This window comes from Dromiciops gliroides, chromosome 3 (genome assembly GCF_019393635.1).
Source record: "Dromiciops gliroides isolate mDroGli1 chromosome 3, mDroGli1.pri, whole genome shotgun sequence".
Taxonomy (NCBI): domain Eukaryota; kingdom Metazoa; phylum Chordata; class Mammalia; order Microbiotheria; family Microbiotheriidae; genus Dromiciops; species Dromiciops gliroides.
This window is the reverse complement of record NC_057863.1, coordinates 380478794-380503295: the sequence shown is the minus strand read 5'-3', so window position 1 is coordinate 380503295 and position 24502 is coordinate 380478794. Positions and strand designations below refer to the sequence as shown.

The 24502-nt window shown below is 37.5% G+C and overlaps 1 protein-coding gene across 1 annotated transcript in view; it reads right to left on the bottom strand.

The window, feature by feature from the left end:
* NCKAP5 (NCK associated protein 5) overlaps positions 1-24502 on the bottom strand; it is a 1132898-nt gene that overhangs the window by 116990 nt on the left and 991406 nt on the right. The window contains 12 exon segments of the mRNA XM_043991612.1: positions 1319-1409; positions 13577-13596; positions 13599-13656; positions 13659-13755; positions 14448-15753; positions 15756-15834; positions 15836-15885; positions 15888-15993; positions 15995-16107; positions 16110-17172; positions 17174-17733; positions 17736-18207. Coding sequence (XP_043847547.1) covers positions 1319-1409; positions 13577-13596; positions 13599-13656; positions 13659-13755; positions 14448-15753; positions 15756-15834; positions 15836-15885; positions 15888-15993; positions 15995-16107; positions 16110-17172; positions 17174-17733; positions 17736-18207 — 4015 coding nt within the window.

Here is a 24502-nt window from a genome sequence, read left to right as displayed (position 1 = left end):
CTGTGAGAGCTGTCAGGCCACTGCAATGGGGTAGTTAAGATTATCTCTAATGTACCTGAATATGACTTGTAGAAAAGGATTCAGTCATATCCTGGCATCCTTTGTAAAATCAAAATAACCCCAAATGCCCAAATTCTAAGTTATTTTGAGTTCTAAGAGTAACATATTCTGCATTTTCCCCAGGATCTTCAGGCACTATTAAAGTTATTATCTCGTGTATCTCCCTATTAGGATCACAGCTGCTGACAGCTCTTCAATCTCTTGGTTACCACCCATTACTAGACATTCTCAAAGTGTCAGCAAAGGCCTTTTGTCTTGAGGAGCTATAGTTTCTACACTCCATTTGTTCTGTACAATTAAAAGAAGTAGCTGATAAGCCAAATTCATTTAAGAAATGGGGATTTTTATAATGAGGCTTTTACCAGAGAGAAGAGAGTGGACTGGAGAATTTTCAAAACCAATAAGAACCCATCTTCAAGTTTACTTTTTTTTTCCCCCTCCCTGAGGGCAAGGGAGAAGGTGAGTAATATGGCTTCAATCCACTGGGATTTATTTATTTATTTACTTTTAGTCCAGATTTGTAATTTTAGAGGAAGAAACTGCCAGCAAAAAAACTGTGTCTACTGACACAGATCATCTATATTTGACAGGCATAGAAAGTTACTTGGGACTACGAGAAGTTATATGACTTGCCCGGAGACACACAGTCAGTATGTATCAAAGGCAAAATTTGAATCCAGGTATGTCTTTCTTTAAGAGAGACCTTCTATCCAACATATCATGCTGCCTCTCAGTCAATTTTTTTTCTAATATCAAAGTATATCACAATTTCCATTGGGAAGGCCAAATAATGAATTTCAGTTTATATATTTAACAAGGATACTTTTACATAGATTCTTCATGGGGTCCAAATGTGAAATGTTGATGTGGCATATGGTTAGTTTTTCTTGGGTGAAATCTGCCTAGTGCATATGATAAGAGATTATAGATAAAAAGTATATACATTCTGCTGCTTCTTTTATTGGCAGTTCACACTTTCCTCTGCTTGGTATTCTGCTGCTTTGTTCATTCCACACTGCCTAATAAAGACCTAATAAAGATCTTGACATCTCCCCACCTTTACTTTTTCCCTCCAAGGTCTCCGGTGCTGTCCAAGCAAACAAAGTAAAAGGGTCTGTGCTGGTTAGATTGCCCAAAAAGAGCTGCATTTTACACAGACTCCTGGATTCCAGGAATGCATTGAGTCTAAAAGCAGGGACTACTTTTGAATAGGCAAATGACACAATAGTGAAAGTAGTAGGAAAACATTAATGGGTACCTATGGTGTGGTTTTGAAATGGAGAGTGTCCTCCACTCTCCATAATGGTGTCCTCTTCATCCTCTTGAAGGCTTTCAGCAACCTCTTTTATCTGGAAAAACAAGAAAACCCAGAAAATCCCTTTCTTAAATTATCTTTTGCAATCTCAGCAAAAGGGTGTTTTTCACAGCAAATGTAGATGTTTTCTCAACTTCATTGAATAGATTCATTATTATTTTTAATTATAACAACTTATTTTCAGAGATATAACCATAGCTTTGAAAATGAAAATTTAGAGGGTACATCATCCACAAAAGATTTTGGAGATAACAGCTCTGGGTTTTGTTCCTTTAATGAAGTCTGTAACACAGAGCTGTCAAGAAAAATTAAGGTTTAAGGAGGTATAATTTCTCTGGAGGGAATGACTTCCACTACAATTTATTTTAATAAGAATAAAGAAATACATTCAGGTCTCCACTGGTGTGAGTCTTGGAAATTTTTGTGTTTTATTCATTCTAAGATGGAACAATGAGGTGACCTCAGAGTGGGATCAGTGACCTGGAGAATAGAATTGATTATTTAGATAATTCAAACAAAAACAAACCCCTCCCTAATCTTTTACCTGCAATAACCAGATAATTGGAAAGGGTGTGGGGAAAGGGAGAGGAGGAATTAATTACCCAGATAATTACTTAAATTCTCCATTTACTTTGTATGTAGCTTCAGTATGAATTCAAAAGTGTTTATCATTATTATTATTATTATTTTAAATTTTGGGACTCTGGATAGTACTTTTAAAAGACATTTCATCTGGTCAATGAGAAAGACAATGGCAATAATATAAAATGGGTAATGCAATAAGAATCCTAGTTATGCACATATGTTCTTTAATTGCCAGTGGATCTGCTCTGGGACTTGGGTGGAATGCCAAGGAGCCATTATTTTATATTTGTACTGTAGAAAGTCATGCAGATGTATACTGACCTTGAGCTCAATTTAGCTCCCTGCTTTTTTGGTCTTTCATTCCTCATATTTAATGGAATAAGACTAATTATTTACATTTTATGACTGTGGTTTTAATATTAGAATATAATTGGTACTTAATCGGTCCAATGTGGATTGTCAAAAGATGCCAAATTGAAATAGATCTCTAACTCTGCTACCTCAAACATGTGTAATGCAAATTGATAAAGGAATGGAGAGCTAATCCCTTCATTTCTTCACCTCACTTTCTCTATTACTAGATTTGGGGATGTTTATTTAATTGCATATTAGCATCTGTAAAAGATAAGGGTAATATAGGGAATCTTTTGCCTCTTGCAATGCAAATCTACATTTGTATTAAAGAAGAAATAGTTCCATTTATGTGACCTCAAAAGACATAATAAAAATGTAGGATTTACCTTACTAGGTCAGACCAATATTTCCTCTACCTTGATAATTTGTTTCTCACTGTGGAATCAAGGAAAAGTCACAATTGTCTTTTCATCAATGGAAAAATAAGAATTAAATATAATTAGACATGTATCCTTAAACATACCAATTTTATCTAATAAGATTCCATTATGGATCTGTCTTCCTGATTTATAAAACAGCTTTTTGAAATAAATTGATATCTTTAATCAGTAGTTTTTCATTGGCTAATAAGTTCAATTTTCTACCTGCATTTTAATTCAATTGAAGAATTCATTGACCATTTATTAAGAACCTATCATGGTGAGACTTGTGCTAGGCACTGGCTAGACAGAGATAAAGAACAACATGATCTCTGCCCTCAGTCTATGGTCCCTTCCAGTTCTAAATCTATGATCCTATGACAATGTAGTCATTTATTAGCACCTACTATGTGCCAGGCACTGTGAGGTGCTAAGAGTACAAAAATAAATATGAAACAGTACCTTGCCCTCAAGAAACTTGTATTTGAGTGGGGAAAATGACATGCATACAGATACACAATTACCCTTTAGTAAGACTAGGTGGTACAGTGGATAGAATACTGGAACTGAAGTTGGGAGGACATGAGTTCAAATTTTACCTCAGAAACTTACTATCTGTGTGACCCTGGGCAAGTCACTTAACCCCAATTGACTCAAACATTCAGGGCCATCTCCAGTCATCCTAATAACATATCTTGCCACTGGATCCAGATGGCTCTGGAGGCAAGAGTGAGGTTGGTGACTTTGCACAGCCTTTCCTCACTTAAATCCAATTCACTGCAAGTTATGACATCTATCATGGTCCTCTTCAAGAAAGAAAGACAAACAACAACAATAATTAGGAGTACATTAAAAAGCAAAAACAAAGGCTTCAAAAGTAGGCTGGAGCCAGAGGGTAGTGAGCCCCAAAGGGCTGGTCTATAGAGTTTGTATTTTAACCTATCTAAAAAGGTCAGCCATGGAAGATTTTTTTGAGTGGAGGTGAGACTTAGAACAGTCAGACCTGGAACTTAGGAAGATTTTTTTTTCAGCTGTGTAAAATTAGGAGCAATACAAATGGCAGGGAGAACAGTGAGGAGGCTATTACAGTCTAGATGAGATATAATGAGTGCTTTACCTAGAGAGACTCTGGCTTGGAGTACAAGGAAAGGGATGGATGTGAGAGACAATATGTACAATCATACTTTTTTTTGTGGGGCAATAAGGGTTAAGTGACTTGCCCAGGATCACACAGCTATTAAGTGGCAAGTGTCTGAGGTCGGATTTGAACTCAGGTCCTCCTGAATCCAGGGCTGGTGTTTTATCTACTGTGCCATCTAGCTGCCCCTGATCATATTTTTAATTGTCCTAAACTTACTTCTTTCAGACTCAAAGGGATGTCCCCCAATTCTAAAATGGTAACAAGTCCATGTCCACCCTATTCCTTTACTTATAAGTTTCAGTCACACTCACTTTGTCTTCATCTTTCCAAACCGAAAAATAACAGAATGTGAAGCCTCAAAGATAAGAGCTAAAAGAGACCTTAGAAATTATCTAGTTCTATCCCTTCATATTACTGATGATGGAACCAAAGCTGAAGGAGGTTAAAGAAGTTGTTAAAAGTCACATAGGAAGTTGGGAAGAGACCCCACAGTGGCCTATTCACACAGAGCAATCTCAATGTCTGGAAGCTTTACTTGATCTTCCTCCACAGTTTTTCCAAAGAGCAATTTTTCTTGCTTTCTTTTGCCCTCAATTACATGCTGCCTTATATCACATCTATTTGTGCACATGGTATTTTTTACTGATTTCATTGTGAAGTGTTTGAGGGGCAGGGATTGTAATATTCATCTGTCTATCCAGTACCTGATGCAATGTCTTGCTATAATAGGTTCTTTTTTTTTTTTTTTTTAGTGAGGCAATTGGGGTTAAATGACTTGCCCAGGGTCACACAGCTAGTAAGTGTTAAGTGTCTCAGGCCGGATTTAAACTCAGGTACTCTTGACTCCAGGGCCGGTGCTCTATCCACTGCGCCACCTAGCTGCCCCTATAATAGGTTCTTAATAAATGGTCAATGAATTCTTCAAGTGAATTAAAATGCAGGTTGAAAATTGAACTTATTACCCAAAGAATTACTACTAATTGAAATTCTTAATATATTCCAAAAAGTTGTTTTTTAAATACAATAGGAAGGTTAGAAACCCATGATCTCTCAGTTGAGTCCTTTCTGTAAAACTTTCTGTCCCTAAACTTTCTAGTCCATCCCCTTAAGGAGGCACACTTCCCCCTTCCCTGAAGGTGTAGCTGGGTTGTGAGGCTTAGTTTTGTGTGGGAGTTAGACTCTTTCAAGTTCTGTTTTGCCTTTTTTGTGCTGTGCTAGTCAGGACAGTTTTCTAGAAGCAAATAAGCTCTAGTTTCAGGTTAGGTACAATTTTCTGTTTTACTTGCCAACTGAGGCTCCTCCTTCTTTAACTGACTCATACCATTACTTCTAAGTTAGACTTAAAGCCTTGTATAGCTGAGCAGGAACACAGTAGCCCTAGGATGCCATAGCCATCCCAATCATCATATACTTTTTATACTGGTCCAGCTACTTGTATTAGGCCTAGATGATTTATCATACAAACAGGGCTGAAGCACAAGGCTTATAATCACTAGGTCTCCAAGCATCCCATGAATAACAGCATATTTGGTCCCTGTAGAAGATATTCAATACTAATGATGAATTATGAGATATAGGAAATAGAGGGGAAATGTTAGACAAGTGAAATGACATAAGTGGTACATGAGGCTCCTTTAGTCAACCTGACTTATTCATGCTAATAGGCCTAAGTAGAAAGCAGTAGATAATTAAAAAAAAATTAATTGGCTATGGATGACAGTTATAATTTATTTTGGCAGCAGATTCCCTTTACTAATTATATTATTCATAGGCTGAAATTAAAATTAGTTGGCATTCAGGAATGGGCATTGGATGAGATCACCAGGATCACAGGGAGGTTGCAGGGATCATACTGAATGGTGACTGGGAACCAGCTTGGGGTTAAGGAGCCACCATATTTAACTCAAGAAAACAAATACTGATGAAGGGATTACTATGTTCAAGTCAGCATGCTAAACACTAGGGATGCAAAGACAAAATCTTTCAAAAGAGTTTCTGCCCTGAAGGAAATGACATTCCAATGGAGAGGACACAACATGTACATAATGAAAATAATACAAAGAAAATTGAGGAGAAAGAGAACACTTAGTATTGGTTGGGTAGGGAAAGGTTGAGAGAAAGCTTCCTGGAGGAGGTAACACTTTGAGTTGAGTTTTTCAGGAAGTCAAGGATTCTCAGAGGAAGCATGTGGGATGTTATCAGAATATAAACTCATTAAGGGCAGAGAATGCCATTTATTTATTTATTTATTTTTTTGCTGTTTTGGGGTTTGTTTGTTTTTGGTATCTTTAACACAGTACAATGTCTGACACATAATTAAGGCTTTTCAAGTGATTGTTAGGGAATAGCTTGTACAAAAGTTGTGGAGGTGAAAAATGGACCATAAATTTTGGGGAGTGCTTAGTAGTTTTTAGGTAGCTACATGACTTAGTGGCTAGAGTGCTGGGCCTTCCTGGGTTCAAATGTGGCCTCAGATACTAGTTGCATGACCCTAGGCAAGTCCCTTAATCCTGTTTGCCTCAGTTCCTCATTTGTAAAAAAAAAGAGCTGATGAAGGAAATGGCAAACCATTATAACATATTTGCCAAGAAAACCCCAAATGGGGTCAGGAAGAGTTGGACACAACTGAACAACAACAACAGTTGTCTGTACCTTTTGATCCAGCAGTAGCACTATTTAGTTTATATCCCAGGGACATCTCAAAAAAGAGAAAAAAGACCTAATTGTACAAAAATATTTCTAGCAACTCTTTCTGTGGTGGCTAAAAATTGGAAATCAAAGGAATGCCCATCCATTGGAGAATGGCTAAACAAGCTGTGGTATATGATGGTGATGGAATATCACTATGCAGGAGGAAATGACGAGCAGGATGACTTTTTGTTTGTTTGTTTGTTTGTTAGTTTTTTGTGAGGCAATTGGGGTTAAGAGACTTGCCCAGGGTCACACAGCTAGTAAGTGTAAAGTGTCTGAGGCTGTATTTGAACTCAGGTCCTCCTGAATCCAAGGCCAGTACTCTATCCACTGTGCCATCTAGCTGCCCCAGGATGACTTTTAAAAATCTTGGAAAGACATGTATGAAATGATGTATTGAAAAGTGAGCAGAACCAAGAGAACACTACACAGAGACAGCAGTATTCTTTGAGGAAAAACTATGAATGACTTGACTCTTCTCAACAATACAAAAATCTAAGACAATCTCAAAAGAATAGTGATGAAACATGCTATCTACCTCCAAATAAAGAGCTGATATTAATGGAATAGACAGAAGCAAGCTATTTTTCACATTCTTTCAAAATAAGTGAAAAATATGGTGATGTTTTGCATGATCATATATGTATAACCCATATTGGGTTTTTTGCCACCTTGGGAAGTGGAGAGGGGAAGGAGGGAAGGAGCGAAAGAGATTAGAACAGAAAAATATAAATAAAAATGTTTATCCTTAAAAAAGAAGGAAATGGCAAACCATTATAATATATTTGCCAAGAAAACCCCAAATGGGGTCAGGAAGAGTTGGACACGACTGAACAACAGCAGCTTTTTGGTGGGAATGGAGGATTCACAAAGGTCAATACTACTTAATTAGGTTGGAAAGGCAAATGGGAATTAAGTAGTGGTGTTTATTAAATGCTAACATAAGAAACCTGTATTTTTCCTATTGGCAATGGGATAGGAAGACTGAAAGTTTTTGAGTTAGGGAGTGACATGATAACCCCTGTTCCTTGTAAAGATTATTTTTCAGTTGTACAGAGGATGGAATGGAGAAGAAAGAGTCTAGAAGAAGGAATACCAACAGAGATATCTCCTTCTGTACAGTGAACCAGAAAAGAGGTAAGAAGGACCTGAATAAGTAAGTCGACTGTGTGAGTAGAGGATGTGGGAAAGAGACTTGTTAAGGATAATTTTCAGAGTATGAACCTTGGAGACAGGTTGGATGCTAATATATAGTGGGGCCAGTATGAGTGTAGATAAGCTATGAAAAAACTGACTAGGGCACAAATACAAGGAGGGCTCAAAAAGGACTATGGATCTCAAAATGATATTTTTCTAGCCCCACTCAGCACAGATAGAAAGTACAATCAGTAATATTATGTATGACAAGGGGTAGGATTCAAATAGCATCTAGATAATTTGTAGTAGTATTTGCCAGTGTTCCTTTTGACTGTTGATGTTAAAAACTAGTATTTTCTAAGGGAGATTCTAGGATACTTGGAGATGTCCTTTAGAGAAGTCCTAGTTTGTGCAATTGACGTGCAGGATGCATGATTATTATTAGTGTCAAAATAGCATTTAGAAACGTATCTTTTACAGAGAATGCTGAAATGATAACTGTAAAGGACTTAATAAAATAATGATGTGTAAATATTGTAATGGTTTCATGCTATTTTATCCAGGAGATACCATGATTATGGGATGGTTCTTTAATTTTTTTTATTAGCATGTTTGTATTTTAGAATATAGAACACCACTAAAGTACCTATTATTTAAATTGAATTTAAATTGGGTAGTACTCGTCTTTATCTCATATCATATCATATAGGTTTATAAAGCAGCTTATGTCTATCCATGATTTCATTTAATTTATACAAAGTCATAAGCTATAGAGTACAAATAATATATTGTCTTAATTTCCTAGATGTGAGTTTGAAAGAGATTGACTTTCCCATTGTCCAAGTGATAGTCAAACAGCAGACCAAACTCATGCTTTCTGACCCCAACTGCAGAGTTCTCTCCTCTGCACTATAGCATTCTGTATTTATATTCTCAATTGTTTTGAATTCCCATGAATTCAAGAGCTTCCCCCAAAGTCACATTATATTTATAAGCTTCATTTAGAAAGAAGAGGAAATAAGACATTTTAGATTTTGAGGTATCCTTGAAAGAGAAGAAAACAACTTGGGAGTCATTGCCTTTTAATTTATTTCAAAACCCACTTCTTATGGAATATGAAAGGTAAAAGATGCATGATTATTATTAGCTTCAAAAAAAGCATTAAGAGTGCATCTTTTCATTTTAGAACGTTGCAGTGACAATGTTTTGCAGGACATAATAAGAGACTGATGTGTAATTGTTGTCATGGTTCTATGCTATTTTATCTGGGCAGCACTATCCTCACGGATGATCCCTCCCTCCCTTTTAGGCCTTTTTATTAGCACTTTCTCTTTTCCAAAAATAGAACATCAGTGAGCAAGGAAACTACACATTCTTTGAATAAAAAAAGATAATAAAATTATTTCTGTTGCATGATACATATGTGTATATATAGGTATATTATAAATGTAGATATACATGCATATATGTGTGTGTATGTTTATACCTATAACTTTTTATCACCTTATTAATCCTGCTAACTTTTCTTGGCCAATGGAAGTTCTGATAGGAGCTTGGGATAATCTTTCTCCAGACTTTATGTTTCTGAAACATTTTGAAATTTATAAGACATGATTGACTTCAAAATAAAGTACACCAAACTCTGACTTATTTACTTAATGTTCATACTTTCTGTTTGACTCTTAATAAATCACTTAAGCTCTCATCCTCAGTTTCCTCATTTGTGAAATGAAGGGATTAGATTTAATGTACTCAGGTCCATTCAGGCTTTAAATCCATGATTCTATTATAACTCATCTAGGGAATGCCATTCTCTTCCCCTTAAAAATACTTCTAATTTAAATAAAAGTGCAAAGCAACATAACATTTGCATAAACTGTATAAAAATTAGAATTAAGTGGTAGGTAAGTGATAGCCTGATGAAGACATAATCCTTTAATTACCACCCTGAAAGAGAAAAAGATTCTGTTCTGCAAAGCATTAAGGGGAACTTTTGTACTTTTTAAATACATGTCTATTAATGTTGAAAATGGACTTACTGTTATTATCTATATAGAGGCTTGCTACATGGATAGATCTGTAATATATGTGGAAATTATCTTTCCATACTAATAACATAGACAAAAAAGATGACCTGAAATGAAGGTTTTTTTTTTCATTTTAGAAGGAGGGGAGGGGGGAGTCATACATCTTAGTTTATGTTTTTTAATCATAGGATTTGTGGTTTTGAGGGGACTTACAGATCACTTACCCCTAACTCCTTCACTATACAGATGGGGAAACTGAGGTTTGAAGAGATTAAGTGTTTTGTCCAAGGTAGAACAGGCAGAAAATAGCAGAGCTGTAATATTTAAATGCAGATCCTCAGGATTTCAAGTTCAGTCCTCTTTCTATTATACTATATTGCTTTTTGCTCTCTTAATTAAAGATGAGTCATTGGATTTTAAATTGAAATAAGTATGATGTAAATTGGAGCTTTTAAGCAAAAAAAAATTGACAAATTCTCTGTATCATGCTTTAAAATTTAATGCAAGCAGATATCAAATACTCCTTAAATTTTTGAAAATAATACCACTGAACTTATATCCCTCAAACTGAGGCAACATTCCATGGATAGAATGCTAAATCTTAGAGTCAAAATTATCTGAGTTAAAATGCTGCCTCTGAAATTTACTTGCTGTGTGACTTTTCAAAAGTCACTTAATGTCTCTCTATTAGCTTTCTCATCTAATAGTAGCTACTTCCCAGACTTATTATGAGAATAAAATGAGATAAAAGCATCATATTATTATTATGTTATACTGTATTACACTGAAAGCATTATAAAATAGCTACAGTAATACTACCACCACCACCACCACCACCAACTTCAACAACTTCTATTACTACTACTCACTGAACTTAGTATCAAAATAGAAGCATCATCATATAATGTAAACTACTTAAGATCAGGGATTCTTTTGTTTTTTTTTTCTTTGTACTTGGTGCTTAAAACAATCCCTGGAACGTGGGGTTGTTGTTTAGTCACTTTTCAGTTGTAGCTGATTCTCTTTGTGACTCCATTTGAGATTTTCTTGGAGTGGCTTGCCATTTCTTTCTCCAGCTCACTTTATAGAAAAGGAACTTAGGCAAAGAGGGCTAAGTGACTTGCTCAGGGTCACACAACTACTAAGTGCTTGAGGCCAGATTTGAACTCATGAATCTCAGTCTTTTGATTATAAGTCTAGTGCTCTATCCACTTCACTACCTATCTGTATGGAACACAGTATCAACTGAATAAATGTTTTTAGATCTACTGATCATTACTCATATTTATGAAGCAATTTCAAAACATATAAAGTGCTTCCTTAGTAACCTGATGAAGTAAGTGGTACAAGTAAAATTGCCTCCATTTTAGGGATGAAGAAATTCAGACAAAGAGAGCTAAGAGACTAGATAAACTCAGGTAGTCTTTTAGTAATACCTGTGATCTTCCCAGTACCTTTAGCTCCCTCCATTAAAGGAGTACACTTGCCTCAAAGAATTCAAGAGGTAGAAGGGACTTTGGTGATTAGTCCAACTTCCTCATGGTATGGATAAGGAAATTGATTCCTAGGGAAATTAAGTGAATAACTCCCTCCAAGTCACACAGCAAGTTAGTAGCTAAACCTGGGTTTTCTGGCTCTTAGACCCCAAGTTTCCTGGTTCTCCTTCCACTATTTTGCAACTCTGCCATGTTGCTTGGCTCTGAAGTCCTACTTCACAATTTATTTGTAAATAAAGCTCAATAGGTTTTCACTATTGTTCAGTTGGAAACAATCATTTCTTCCCTTGGAAATGAATAATTTCCAGGGATTGTCACACTAAGGTTTACAAAGATGAAATAATAAAAAAATGTAATTTCTCTTTTGAAAGAAACAAGATAGTTTGGTAGTTAACTTAACAAAATACTTCATCTACTGTGTATGGAAAAGCTTTCCTACATGATTAATATGCCCTTAATAGCTAACTAAAAAAAAAATAACATCCCTATCACTTATGTATACTTTGGGTAATCTAGGTACTTCACAGGGAAAATAAATGTGCTTCTTCTTAAAGATATTCTAAGAGGTCTAAATGACTCTTATTGTTACCCTGAGAAAGACTGTATGGGGAAGAGACAAAAGGCATGGCAAATTACCTCAGCATTAGGAAATAATAAGAGAGTAAAGATGAAACTGTAGAAGCAAAGTACAGGGGTGTGTGTGTGTGTGTGTTTCTTTCTTGTACTTCTGTACAGTGAAGATATACCCTAAGCTGTCAGAAACCATATTAAATGGGGCATAGTTTAAATTGAGTGGCTCTGATAAGGCTCCACTGTGCTATCAAAGTTTTAGATCAGCTGGATTGAATTTCTGGCATATTGCACATTTCCAGACTTTCATTCTCTCTTTTTTCCTTTCAGTGGACACTACAAGGGCAGCCTTAGATACGCTTATAATTTGTGGTTTTATAATGCAGGGGACATCTACATTTTCAAAGAAGAGATGATACCATGGAAGCCAGGAGCAAAGAAAAAAAAAGTTTTGCCAAGTACACAGTCTGCATACTGTTTCTGAGAGCTTGAAAAATGACCTTGTATCTGCCTTGAGTCAAGATTGTTATTTGAATGAAAAATAAAAATGTGCATCTGCTTAAACTTAAAGTGTGGCTGTGGTACTTTAACCTTAAGAACTCTCAACATCAATAATGAAGCTAATAGGTTTTCTAATTCCCATTATGATTATGCCTGAAACATTCTCCTCCCCTGAAATATCTCCCAAAGAAATGCATAATTGCTTCATATTTCAAATTTTCTCTCAGAAAATGGTAGCAAGTGCCATATTTCTTTTTCTTTCTTTTTTTCCTTTTTCTTTTTTTGTTTTCAGGGCAATGAGGATTAAGTGACTTGCCCAGGGTCACACAGCTAGTAAGTGTCAAGTGTCTGAGGTCACATTTGAATTCAGGTCCTCCTGAAGCCAGGTAGGTGGTGTTATCCACTGCATCACCTAGCTGCCCCCAAAGTGCCATATTTTTATAGCCTCTTTTTTTTTAAGGATAAAAAAGTTATGGATATATTTCTTCAATAAAAGCAGAATTTTTGTAAAATGTTGCAAATCTTTCATGAAAAGCAAATAAAAGCACAAAATCAATTATTTTATTGAAAAAAAAGACTATGGGTATAGGATATGGATTCAAATGCCATTTGAAATATAAATGCTGGTTAAAGTTAACACACCCTGGGAATATATACATAGCTTTCTTTTAGGGAACTATTTAATGGCAGTTTCATCCCAACAGTTAGAGACAAAGATCATGCATACAACTGAGTGACAACTATAGTCTTCCTCAAATTTTATAGCCCTTCCAGCTTAGAGTGGCTTGAATTGACATATATGAGTCTACTTAAAAAGATACAACATGCACCCCCAAGACAACAACCACAGCTAATATTCATCATTTCCACTTCTCCAGCCAAATTTGGTCCTTTTTTTGCACTTTTTTTGATGGTGGAGATGATCAACAAAAGAATTTCCAGCACAAGGGTATAATTTTAGGAAAGCACATTGGTGTCTTTTGATGAGAACACACTGTGATTATGCCATCATTTTGCATATGTAGTTGGAGAAAGTCCTCACCAACAGAAACTGGAGGATCATTACAAGTGGCAGCATTGCCCAGTCCATAATCAAACTGCCAACTTCTTATAGTGATTCTCATCCCTTCTTCCTTCCTTCCCTTCCACCTCCAATCTCTTAGCTATATATTTATGTTATCAAACAGCTACAGTGCTGTTTGTCTCCTTGGATGGAAAGGCCCTATTCTATCTTGGAACACAGAAATATAATCAGGCGATATAGCAGTGAAGGAACGTACCAGGGTTTCATTTGCTGTTCCATATCAGCTTTGGTTTTGCTGTTTTTCTTGTGGTTTCCTTGAGTGCTGGATAGAGTTGCCTGGGAAGAGTGAGCCGTTGGGAGTTGCCCTTAGACCAACTCCTGTAGGAAACATTATTTGATCCACCTTCTGTCTGTTGTGCTACGTTCTTATCAACCTGTAGGTAGAAAGTGATTCCTTTGGTAAATCAGATTGGCCGTTCTTCAAGCACATTACTTTTACACATTTCTTAGTGTTTAAGAACAACTTCCTGTACCTTTTTGTCTCTATACCTTGTATGGCAAGTCTTTCTACTAGTTCTCACAAAATCTGTTGCTTACAGTTTCAGGTAGTGGATTAATTTAATTTTGCCCATTGAATGCTTTATTGTTTATGATGAAAATTACTACACAGGGGGCAATTTGAAAACCATGTGGGGTTATTGTTAAATACCTTCCTGGTCTAAGGTTAGTAGGAAAATGTAATTACTTTTGGAAAGTTACTAAATATATGTTTTCTGGTTTTACAATCAATGAGATCGGTATACATAAAAATGTATACATAATTGTCTTCCATTTCACGCCATATGCGTACATTCATGGTTCCTGGGGTAGGTTGAATTTCTATCAACTTTGATAAAACTTACCATTCTTTAATTTCAAAGACCATTGGTTTGGTTAACAAAGTAACATGGACCAAATTATCATTTTATTGCTAACATTTTAAAAAATTTAAATTCTTGCTAATGTATAAAAGACTGTTACTATGGATTTCTGTTGAGGAACCAGGCTTCCATTGCATAACCATCCCAGGAGAGCCCCCTTTCAAAAAAAAAAAAGGAAAAGAAATATGGTGAAAATCAATGAGTTACCTATTTAAAAGTTCTTTCATAAAGGTATCTTTTGTCGAACATGTGGCAGGACTGAGTCTATTCTTCTGTTCAAACTTCATTTGGACATGAATGTCCTGTGGAGTTCTCAAATTCCTTTTGCTTTTTAGGATGCTGCCTGGAACATCTCCCATTTCTGTTTTCCTGTTGAATTCATTTTCTGTCTCACATTGTAGTTCAGACTTCCTTTTGTCTTTCTTCTTCTCCACTTTTTGCTGTTTGTTTCCAAATACCAAACTCTTTGCATCTTTCTTTTCCACTTTGGTTTTGGAGATGTCCATTTTCCTGCCACTCAGAGCTGGGAGTTTACTCCTTCGAAAACCAAACCAGCTGGCAATGGAGGGCCCTGTCTTTTGTTTGGCCTCCATTGTGGGAGACTTAGTTTGCACTTGGCCCTTTTCCATATTTTCCTGAATGCAGAGCATGACTTTTTCTTCTATTGTGGGTGAGACAGGAGCATCTTGGCTTAAACCTCCCATTTCAGAAGTGTCTGATGGCTTCCCAGGGATTTCTTGCTTGCATGTACTGCTTGTTTCAAGATAACCTAGGCACTGCATCCTTCTTAGACTTTGAAGGGAACTCGCCTGATCTAACAGATGATTGGGTGATGATGGGGATGGAAGGCATCTGTAAGGGCCATTGCCTTGTTCCTCAGGCATGTTCATGGTTGGGCAGTCTCCCTGAGAGGGTGACCTGTGAATTTCAACCCTGGATGCACCGTGAATCTCTTCTGTCTTGGAAGAAACCCTGAAAGGCAACTTGCTTGGACTACCATGCTGGCTGCTGGAGCTGTTTGTGCTTCCGTGAGATCCTTGCTGAGAGTAGGAATCCTCCAGTGGCTTACTAGATATTGAAAGGTTCTCTGTGATTGACCCTGAAGCTATCTTATTTGTGAATCCATCAATAGCAGAGTTCTGGCGTGTGAGAGAATTACCTCTGTCAGTTGTATTAGTAATAATTTGAGTCCTTACTTTACCAAGCCCTTCAGAGGCAACAGTGGAAGGCTTTTCTCCGGAATGAACGCTGAAACTTTGACTACGAGCTTTGGCCCCATTCATTCCTAGAGCTGGTTTTAAGTGTGGCTTGCTGGAAGAGGTGGACCTCTTCATAAATCTGTTTTCTAATACATCTCCCCTGTCAGCCTCTATGAGGCACTTCTCAGGTGACTGTGGAAGTGTGCTTTCTGAGGCAAGTCCTGAAGCAAAACTGCTTTTCAAGTCTAAATCTACCATTGACACATTTAATTCACCATTTGTGGTAACAATTCTTGTTAGATCCGATGGTTCTTAGGCTTAGACTTGCTTGCTACCCACACAGCTTTGGAAGCTGCATTTATACTCTCCTTGTCCTGTTTCCCTGGCACAGTGGAAACTCTTCCTGAGCAATTGAGGGGAATTGTACGAGAGTACTTTGAGTCCACAGGGAGACGGGTCTTTAGCCTTTGTCGGGCACCTTGGATGCTGTTTATGGTATCATGACTTTTAGAGGATGGGGATGATGAGGGAATAATAACCAGAGATGATACAGATATCATTCCCACTAATGGGGTGAGGACTTCGGTGATTGGGGAAAGGACAGTCATTGTACTGTCCTCTCCTTCCTGGAGATGAGCTTTTTGAGGAAGGCATTTCTAGTGCTCCCAGCCTAAGGGAATATTCTTGGTAACCTGTAAGCCCGTGTCAGAAAGTCCTTGATTATTTCCAAAGCCTGGGGATTGGAGACTTTTGTAGGAACCTTTCTTAGGAGAAACTTTTGGAGGCCCTTGGCCAATTACAGCAAATGTACCAGAAGACAATTGACTTGTACATCTGCTTTGGACTATTTTTTCTTCATTAGGTGAGGAGTGAGAGAAGTCAGGCTTTTTGGGTGCCATGATTGATTTTTTCCCCTGGATTTCAGGCACAGACTGACTAGAAGAAATGCCAGCACTCGGGGATGGTTTCAGTGGGGAGGACTTTTGTATGGTCTTTGCCATTTCACTAGGGACACTGGTTCCTGGCTTGCTGGATAAAGGTGGTGAGTGTTCATAATTAGGCCTGATCAGCAGTGAAGCTGACCTGCCTGGAGGGGGAGGGGGAGAAGGTGATTTAACCATTTCTTCTGGTCTTAAGTTACACTGCTTATCCTTGGTTGGAGGTTCCCCATAGTCAGTGGGCTCAATGAGGGGTCTTGGCAATAATAGAGAACTCTTAGAGCCCTTGACCCAGTCATTCTTGCCAGGATTTTTTGAGCCATGTGGAAGTAGTTTTGGCTGTTTGGGGATATGGGAGTCAGACTGTAGATGCAAATGATGTATGGGGCTCTGGGCTTTTTGGAATCTAGAGAGTTTTACAGGAGGTAAGGCTGGTGATTTTTCTAGGCCCATGGATCCAGGAGGTGGGACTATAGATGTGTCATGAGGGTCTGTTACCTTTGATTTCTGAGGCAAAGATTTTCCCCTACTGGGTATTTTAGTCAGATTTTGTTTGTGGCTCATACCCACAGACACCGAAGACACAGAATTGCTTCGGTATGTTATGTTCTGTGTCGATTTGGCTTCCTTTTGTCTCTGAGTATTTTCTAATATTGATCTTCCAGGGTTTAAAGACTCTGTGGGCACTGCAAGAACACCTGTATTTCCAGTCCTGATGATATCTTTGTGAGTTCTTTTCTCTCTTTCATCTTCAGGTGCCTTTAAAACGGTATAGTCTCTTGCATTCATTCCTAGCCTGCAAATTAGTGATTCCCTGAGGTAAGAGTTCAGTGTATTCTGCATTGGGCCCAGTTGGAGCTTGGTTGATTGAAATTTCATTTCTAGTAACAGTGACAACTCCAGTCTGATGTGAGCTGAATTCAATAGGCTCGCCATCCTCAGCATCAAATATTACAGTGATACATTCTTCAGAGGAAGTCTTTTTGATGACCCTCTGCTGTTTAATGAAACTAAATGTCTTTGGCCTGCTATCTGAGGGAATGGGCACTCGTTTTTCCTCTTTACTGGAAGATACAAGTGAGATTTATGCCTATCGAATGTCTAAGGTCTGAGTACTAGGAGTACCAATATAGTCAGAAGGACTTTTTTCATCACTGCTTTCTATATGTAGTTCATCAAGGGTTTCATAGTCATCAGTATCAGAAAGCTGAAGATTAAGGTCCGTATGGCCTAGACCAGGCAGGTCTTTCTCTTGCTGCAACTGCATGTTTGGGCATAACTCTCCCTCTGATAGGCAGTTGCTATTGAAATTGGTCAATTTTTCAGGTTTTTCTTTGAAATCAGCAGAGGGAGGGTTTTCTGAAAGCTTTTCCCATTAGCCTCCCAACCAAATAGACTGTCAGAAACACTGTGAGTTAACTTGTTACAGTGTAGCCTGTGGTCTTTGCTTGGGATTTCCTGAAGCAGGGCTAAAGAGGAAGTTTCATCATCCGCATCATCATGGGAATCAGAGTCATAAGTGAACGCCTGCGTGTGCTCTTTGCATGTACTCCCTGCTTCTGTTGGTGCACAACGAGGCTGCTCCTTATGGCTGCCGCATTTAATCCCTGGTGAATAGATTCCTTCATTTGAGTTCATACAATCTTTATAACCCCATTTGGTTATTACAGAAGGTGGTTCCAGCAAGACTTTTCGTTTCTGCAACTTTCTCAGCCCTTCCAAAATGTGGCTTTCCTTAATACGTGTTGGAGGTAGCTCATCTGCGGGACTAGTGAGGTCACTTGGGAGGGATGAGGCAATGCTAATCCTTTTGTCCCAGTTGATTGATGACTGTCAGGGAGAAAAAGTCAAAATTAGAAAATAATGAAATAAGCAGATTGGAAATATCTTTAAAAGAAAAAAATATATAGCCAATGAGCTTGTCATGTCCTGATGATGTAGTCATTATTCATCTATTAATTATACATTTATTGAGTGCCTACTATGTGCAAGGCAATGGGAAAGTCACTGCAGGGAACAGCAGTCCCTGTTCTCAAAGAGCTTGTATTCTGGTAAGGGAAAAAGGGCATGAACACAACCAAGGCATGATGTTATCAAACAGAAAGGGAAATGGTGTTCCAGATGTTCATTTCAGAGGAGGGAGGGATTCCTTCTGTTTGAAGTGACAGAGAGGGCTTCATGAAGGAAGTATAATTTGAGCTGTCCTGAAATACGATAAAAAAATAAGAGGAAGATATTGAAAGAATAGCATGAGCAAAAAAGGACTATACAGAGAGCACCAAATAGGTCAGTCTGAAAGAAGCAAAGGAAGTAAGGTTCTAAAGGCAGGTTGGAGTCAGGGATGAGCTTGAATGTTAGGATATTTACTAGTTTTAGAGTTTTTCAGTTAACAATGAGAAACCAGTGAAGATTTTTGAAAGTCATTTCCCAATAGTGAAGCAGATATCCAGAAATGTATGGTTAGTACTGTAATGCAATTAGTGACTTGAACAAGTTAAAACTCCTTTCTTCAGTGTCTCTCTGGAGCCTAGACTTCGTCCCCAGGAAGAAACTTAGTTTGAGTGCAGTTACGATGGGCAGAGTCCACAGGAAATGCCTGTTCCCTATTCTTGGCACTTGGGAGTTCATCATATTTTCCCTTGCCACTGCTTACAAAAATGTATTTTTTTTGGACATTTAAAGGAATGAAATATTTTGCTACAATACAAAGGCTTAGCAATTAGATCTCTACTCTCTGTGCTTTCCTCTTTTTTGACTAGGAGTGACCTAGGAGTAGTATCCTGTACCATCTTCTCAAAAACTGAAACCTGAAAGAATATGATCACACTCGGATACTTAGGGAAACTTAAGTGAGTTATAGGGGGTCTACCTTTTCATTTTGGGAAAGATCAAACATCTAATGCTTAATGCAGAGAATTAAATTATATCAGATATAGTCCTCTAATAAGCCTTGAGCACTCAATAGCATGTGTCAAAATTACACACACACACACACACAGAGATACATAAAGACTCATAGTATATTTATATTTATCACACCATAGACCAGAGTCATAATGGCTTTGAGATTTCTATAATAATCTAAGACTTTTAAGTCAACTTTGGATATTTTTCTTGTAATTAGGATTCATCTATAAAAATAACTTGCTATGAACAAATGCAGGTTTGTTAACTAAATGATAGAAATGCTATTTTAAAAAGCCCACAATAGTAGTACCAAAGGAGGATGCTGTAGGTCAATGTTCCTGGGTGATCCTGTCTCTACTCACCCAAATCCTTAGAAATAGGAGTGATATCCCATTAGGGAGTCACAGCTATTACAGAATTACCAGTGAGAAAGCTGTCAGCTTGGGGATTTTAAGCCTGTCCGTGATCCTGATAGTTACATTCACAAGAACAAAAAGAGATTAGAAAAAAAATTGCCTATGAGAGACTGAAAATGCCAGATTTGTTCAAGCTATAGACTTGCTCAATTTATAGTCTGCCATCACCCCTCCACTTTTGCTAATATCTATATAAATTTTGCCCATTCCTTAACTAATTTAAACCTTACCTCCTCTATGAAGCCTTCTTTGAAGTTCCCTCTTCATAATCTCTCTGTCTCTCTGCTTCGGTCTCTCTCTTTCTCTGTTTCTCTGTCTATCTGTCTCTTTTAACTCTCCCTGGAATTTATTGTCTTGAATTTAATAAATGTTTCAACAGACATTTACTAAGTACCTGCTATATGCATATGACCATGCTAGGTTCAGAAGAAACAGCTTTAAAATGGCATCCTATCTGCTTTCAAGGACCTTATGGTCTAATGGGAAGTATAATTAACTTTGCATATATCTATTCTTATCATTTCATGGATCTTACCTCTCCAACTGGGGAGTTCTCTCAGTGCGTCTTGGAAGGATAGAGAGCTGACTTCAGTACCAGCTAGGAATCCCTGGGGTCAAGTTCTGCCTCTAAAACAGACTGGCAGTGTGACCTTCACACAAGCCACTTAAACTCCCAGTGCCCTAGGCAGATTTCTGAGCCTATAAGTTGTAGAGAAAATGCTGATCTGTTTAGTTTGAAGGAATTTCCTCATTTGGGAATTTCCTAAAATAGTGAAATAGCCAGCTCCTATTTTCTATCTTCTCAACTTGATTCTAAGTGCATTAAGGGTACATTTTTGTGGCCTTATATTCCTTACTTAATAAATATTTATGAATTGACTAATTGAAGAGGAGACAGAGTAGAAAAGTTGTTGGGAGAAATGAATGGAGTCATGCCATCTACCCTGTTTGTGGTGTCCTAAGAATCACTATGCCTTGTCTTCTGCCCTGCATCTGTACCCTCTTATATGTTTTTTAAATTATTCCCCCTATTAGAAGTTCCCTAAGGGAAGGACACATATCACTTTTGCATTTATAGCTACCCCATGTACTTAGCACAATATTTGATAAATTTTACATGTTTAATAAATTATTTTTCATTAATTCTTTCTAAAATAGAACAAACTACTACAAAAAAAGACACTTAACTTGGTGAGCAAGCTTTTCCCCAATGAAAATAGATAGATAAGCAATGTTTGGACTTCAAAATCTGGAAAAAAATCTATGGGTTGATTTAAGCAGAAACATTTATCCCTTGCAAAAAGATCAGAGGAATGAGTAAGGTAGGAATGGGAAAAGGTAAGGAAATAAAAGGCTTACAGTCTTAGTAGGAGAAAGAAGTAATGAACCTGGAGTCTTATTAGAAAATTCTGTTCTCCATATACTCCATAAGAGGAAGGGTAGAAATGAGAATGTAGTCCCACTCTCATTTGCTGAGAAGAAGTATTAATGAGGGCAGTGGCTTAGGTTCATCCCAAGTCCCAAAAGGGATTACTTAGCTTCCTTCTGTTTCTTGATCACCAGATACACTCCTAACACTGGCAAATCTTTCCAATGAATACTTGCATGTGTCTTTGGCCATAAGAATGGCTTGGGGAGAGTGAGGGGGAATTAGCACACACTCATCTTCATTACTAGGAAAATAAATCAAAACACATGGCTCACCAGTTGTGGGAAATAGTGTCACAATCACACATAAGTCTAATATGTTTCATACTCTCTTTCTATCTGCAAAAAAAAATTTACAAAAGAATATGGTGAATCTGGCTAAATGACTTCATGTCTCTGTATTCATGTATGTGTGAGTACCTGAATTTTTCTGATAGTTTCTTGGACACCAGGGGTATGCCTTCGGTGTTACAAACTCATAAGGTGGGACCCCTCAAAATGATATTAACAGCCTCTCTTGATGGACAAGCTACATGAAGTTTCTTGAAAAATGTTCATTGGGGCTCAGTGGAAAATACCTCTTTTGAGTAGTGGGCTCTGGCTCTACAATGTGGCCTTGCTCATATTAGAAAAGATGGAAGAAAGGAAGGAGAAAGAAAAGAAGTGATTAGAAAAAGCAGGGACTGATATGACTGGATAGTTCATGAAATCATCTGAGAGCAGAAACATTACTAATCTTCCCTCCCCAAATTGATAAGACCTCAGATCCTCACTGTCATCATTCAGATCACTGAACAACTACTTGATGGTAGCAATTTTGGTAATGCATCGAACATAGCACTTTGCATTAAAATCAGATCATAAGAAGAAAAAAGCTTTAATATTCAGGCTTGAAATCTTCTCTGAGATCTTGATCATATCCATTCAGATTATGGTGCTGACTTCTGATATCTATTTGATAGTAGTTATGGAGGCAAATGTGTTCTTGTGGCTTATATACATCCTTAAAGTAAATCCATATAGATGAAATAAAAATTCCCCAACATAATCAGGTACTATCTTCTACTGTGGCCCATTCTTTGCTTTTCTCCCTTTTCTTCCAATTTGGAAAATAACTATTACAAATAGAGTGGATTAGATGTGTCCAATGGGAAGCTTAAAAGTTGACAGGAGCAGAATGTCATAAAAAAGACATAAAGGTGTTGCCACCCAGAACTTGTTCTAAAAGTAAATCAAGGGGGCGGCTAGGTGGTGCAGTGGATAAAGCACCGGCCCTGGATTCAGGAGTACTTGAGTTCAAATCCGGCCTCAGACATTTGACACTTACTAGCCGTGTGACCCTGGGCAAGTCACTTAACCTCCATTGCCCTCCAAACCCCCCCCCAAAAAAAAAGTAAATCAAAGGGAAAAAATTAAAAATCAAGCAGATGAATTTTATAAATCATTATTAGCCTTGTTTTTTTTTAGTAAGGCAATTGGGGTTAGTGACTTGCCCAGGGTCACACAGCTAGTAAGTGTTAAGTGTCTGAGGTCAGATTTGAACTCAGGGTATTCCTGAATCCAGGGCCAGTGCTCTATCCACTGTGCCATCTAGCTGCCCTAGCATATTTTTTTTTAATGTTTATAAGACATCTGTGGTGTTTAAAAAATATTGTCATGTAAGGTTGCATTGAATTCATTTACATGATTTGTTATTACAAATAACGACTCATTAAAAAAATTGGGCGAGGCAATTGGGGTTTAGTGACTTGCCCAGGGTCACACAGCTATTACGTGTCAAGTGTCTGAGGCTGGATTTGAACTCAGGTCTTCCTGAATCCAGGGCCAGTGCTCTATCCACTGTGCCACCTAACTGCCCCATAACAACTGATTTTGAAACAAACCAGAGCTTATATATCCAAATAAGTATTGTCCCTTTCTATGTATTTGCACATTTACTTAATGATACTGCCCCTGTTCAAACATTTTTAGAACCCTTTCTTTATAACTGCCTCCTGGAGATGGATTGGATTTTAGAAAAAAATATATATTTGTCACCCAATGTAGTAGGTCATCTTGCTGGAAAATATAGGTTTCAGTTGAAACTGGTATGCATGTATAAAACAATGAGAATATTTTTCTTGGCTGGCTTAGAAATCGTATCAAAAGGCAATTCCAAAAGATTTCTTTGAGTTTTTTGGTGTAACAAATAGCAATATCCTTGGAATAAGCATGTAGACTACTCGGTTGACTACACTGCAATGGATTACATTCATTTGAATGCATAATTTTTAATATGTTTCTTTTAGAAATCCATCTTTTTACATCCTAATCATACCACCTGTTCTAGATACTCATAGGACCTCATTATGGGGCCTGCTGTTCTAGCCCATTTTATAGATGAAGATCTGCATGGCACAGAGAAGCTAAGCAACTAGTTTAAAAAAAAAAGCAAACCCTAAGATATGAGAAAGGACTAGAACAAAAGTCTCCGTCCCATTATGCTACAGGGTTTTATGTCTTACATCTAATAAACAGTCTAGATAAAGAGAGTCTTAGGGAGCAGACTTCTGGAATCTGAAGCAAGATTATACATGTATTTCCCTTACTGTGGTTCTATATAATTCTATAGAGAAAAGGAAAATCCTAAAATACCCCTTACTGTATAACCTACCATCTCTGCCTATTGATCTCCTGTCCATGCTTCAAGACCCAACCCTAACACCATGAAGACTTCCATCATTCACCCACCTGGAAGTGATTTCTCCGTTTTATGAATGACAGTATTTTGTTTATATATCTCTTGTAGTCCTTGTCACTTTTGCATTTTAGTCATTTCATTTAAATCATAGAATGATGAAATATGAGTTATAAGGGATCCTAGAGACCATATGAGCTATTTTCACATTTGTTGCAAGAAATTACTCAACACCTTCATAAAAACTTTTTTTCTCGTGGTTTCTATTAGCTGGTCTTACTTCTGCCTTTTGAAGGCACAAAGTATACGTCTAATGAACCTAATTCATGACAACCCTGAAAATATTTTGAAGATAGATATCATTTCTACTCTAAGCATTCTCTTTGTTAGGCTAACCAGTTCTAATACTTTCAATCGATGCTTGTAAAACATGATTCCAAGTGCCCTTACCTCTTTTTTTTTTTTTTTTTTTTTTTTTTTTTTTTTTTTTGGCGGGGCAATGGGGGTTAAGTGACTTGCCCAGGGTCACATAGCTAGTAAGTGTTAAGTGTCTGAGGCTGGATTTGAACTCAGGTACTCCTGAATCCAGGGCCAGTGCTTTATCCACTGCATCACCTAGCCGCCCCCTTGATTTACTTTTAGAACAAGTTCTGGGTGGCAATGGTGGGATGGCGCTTTAACCACTGCGCCATCTAGC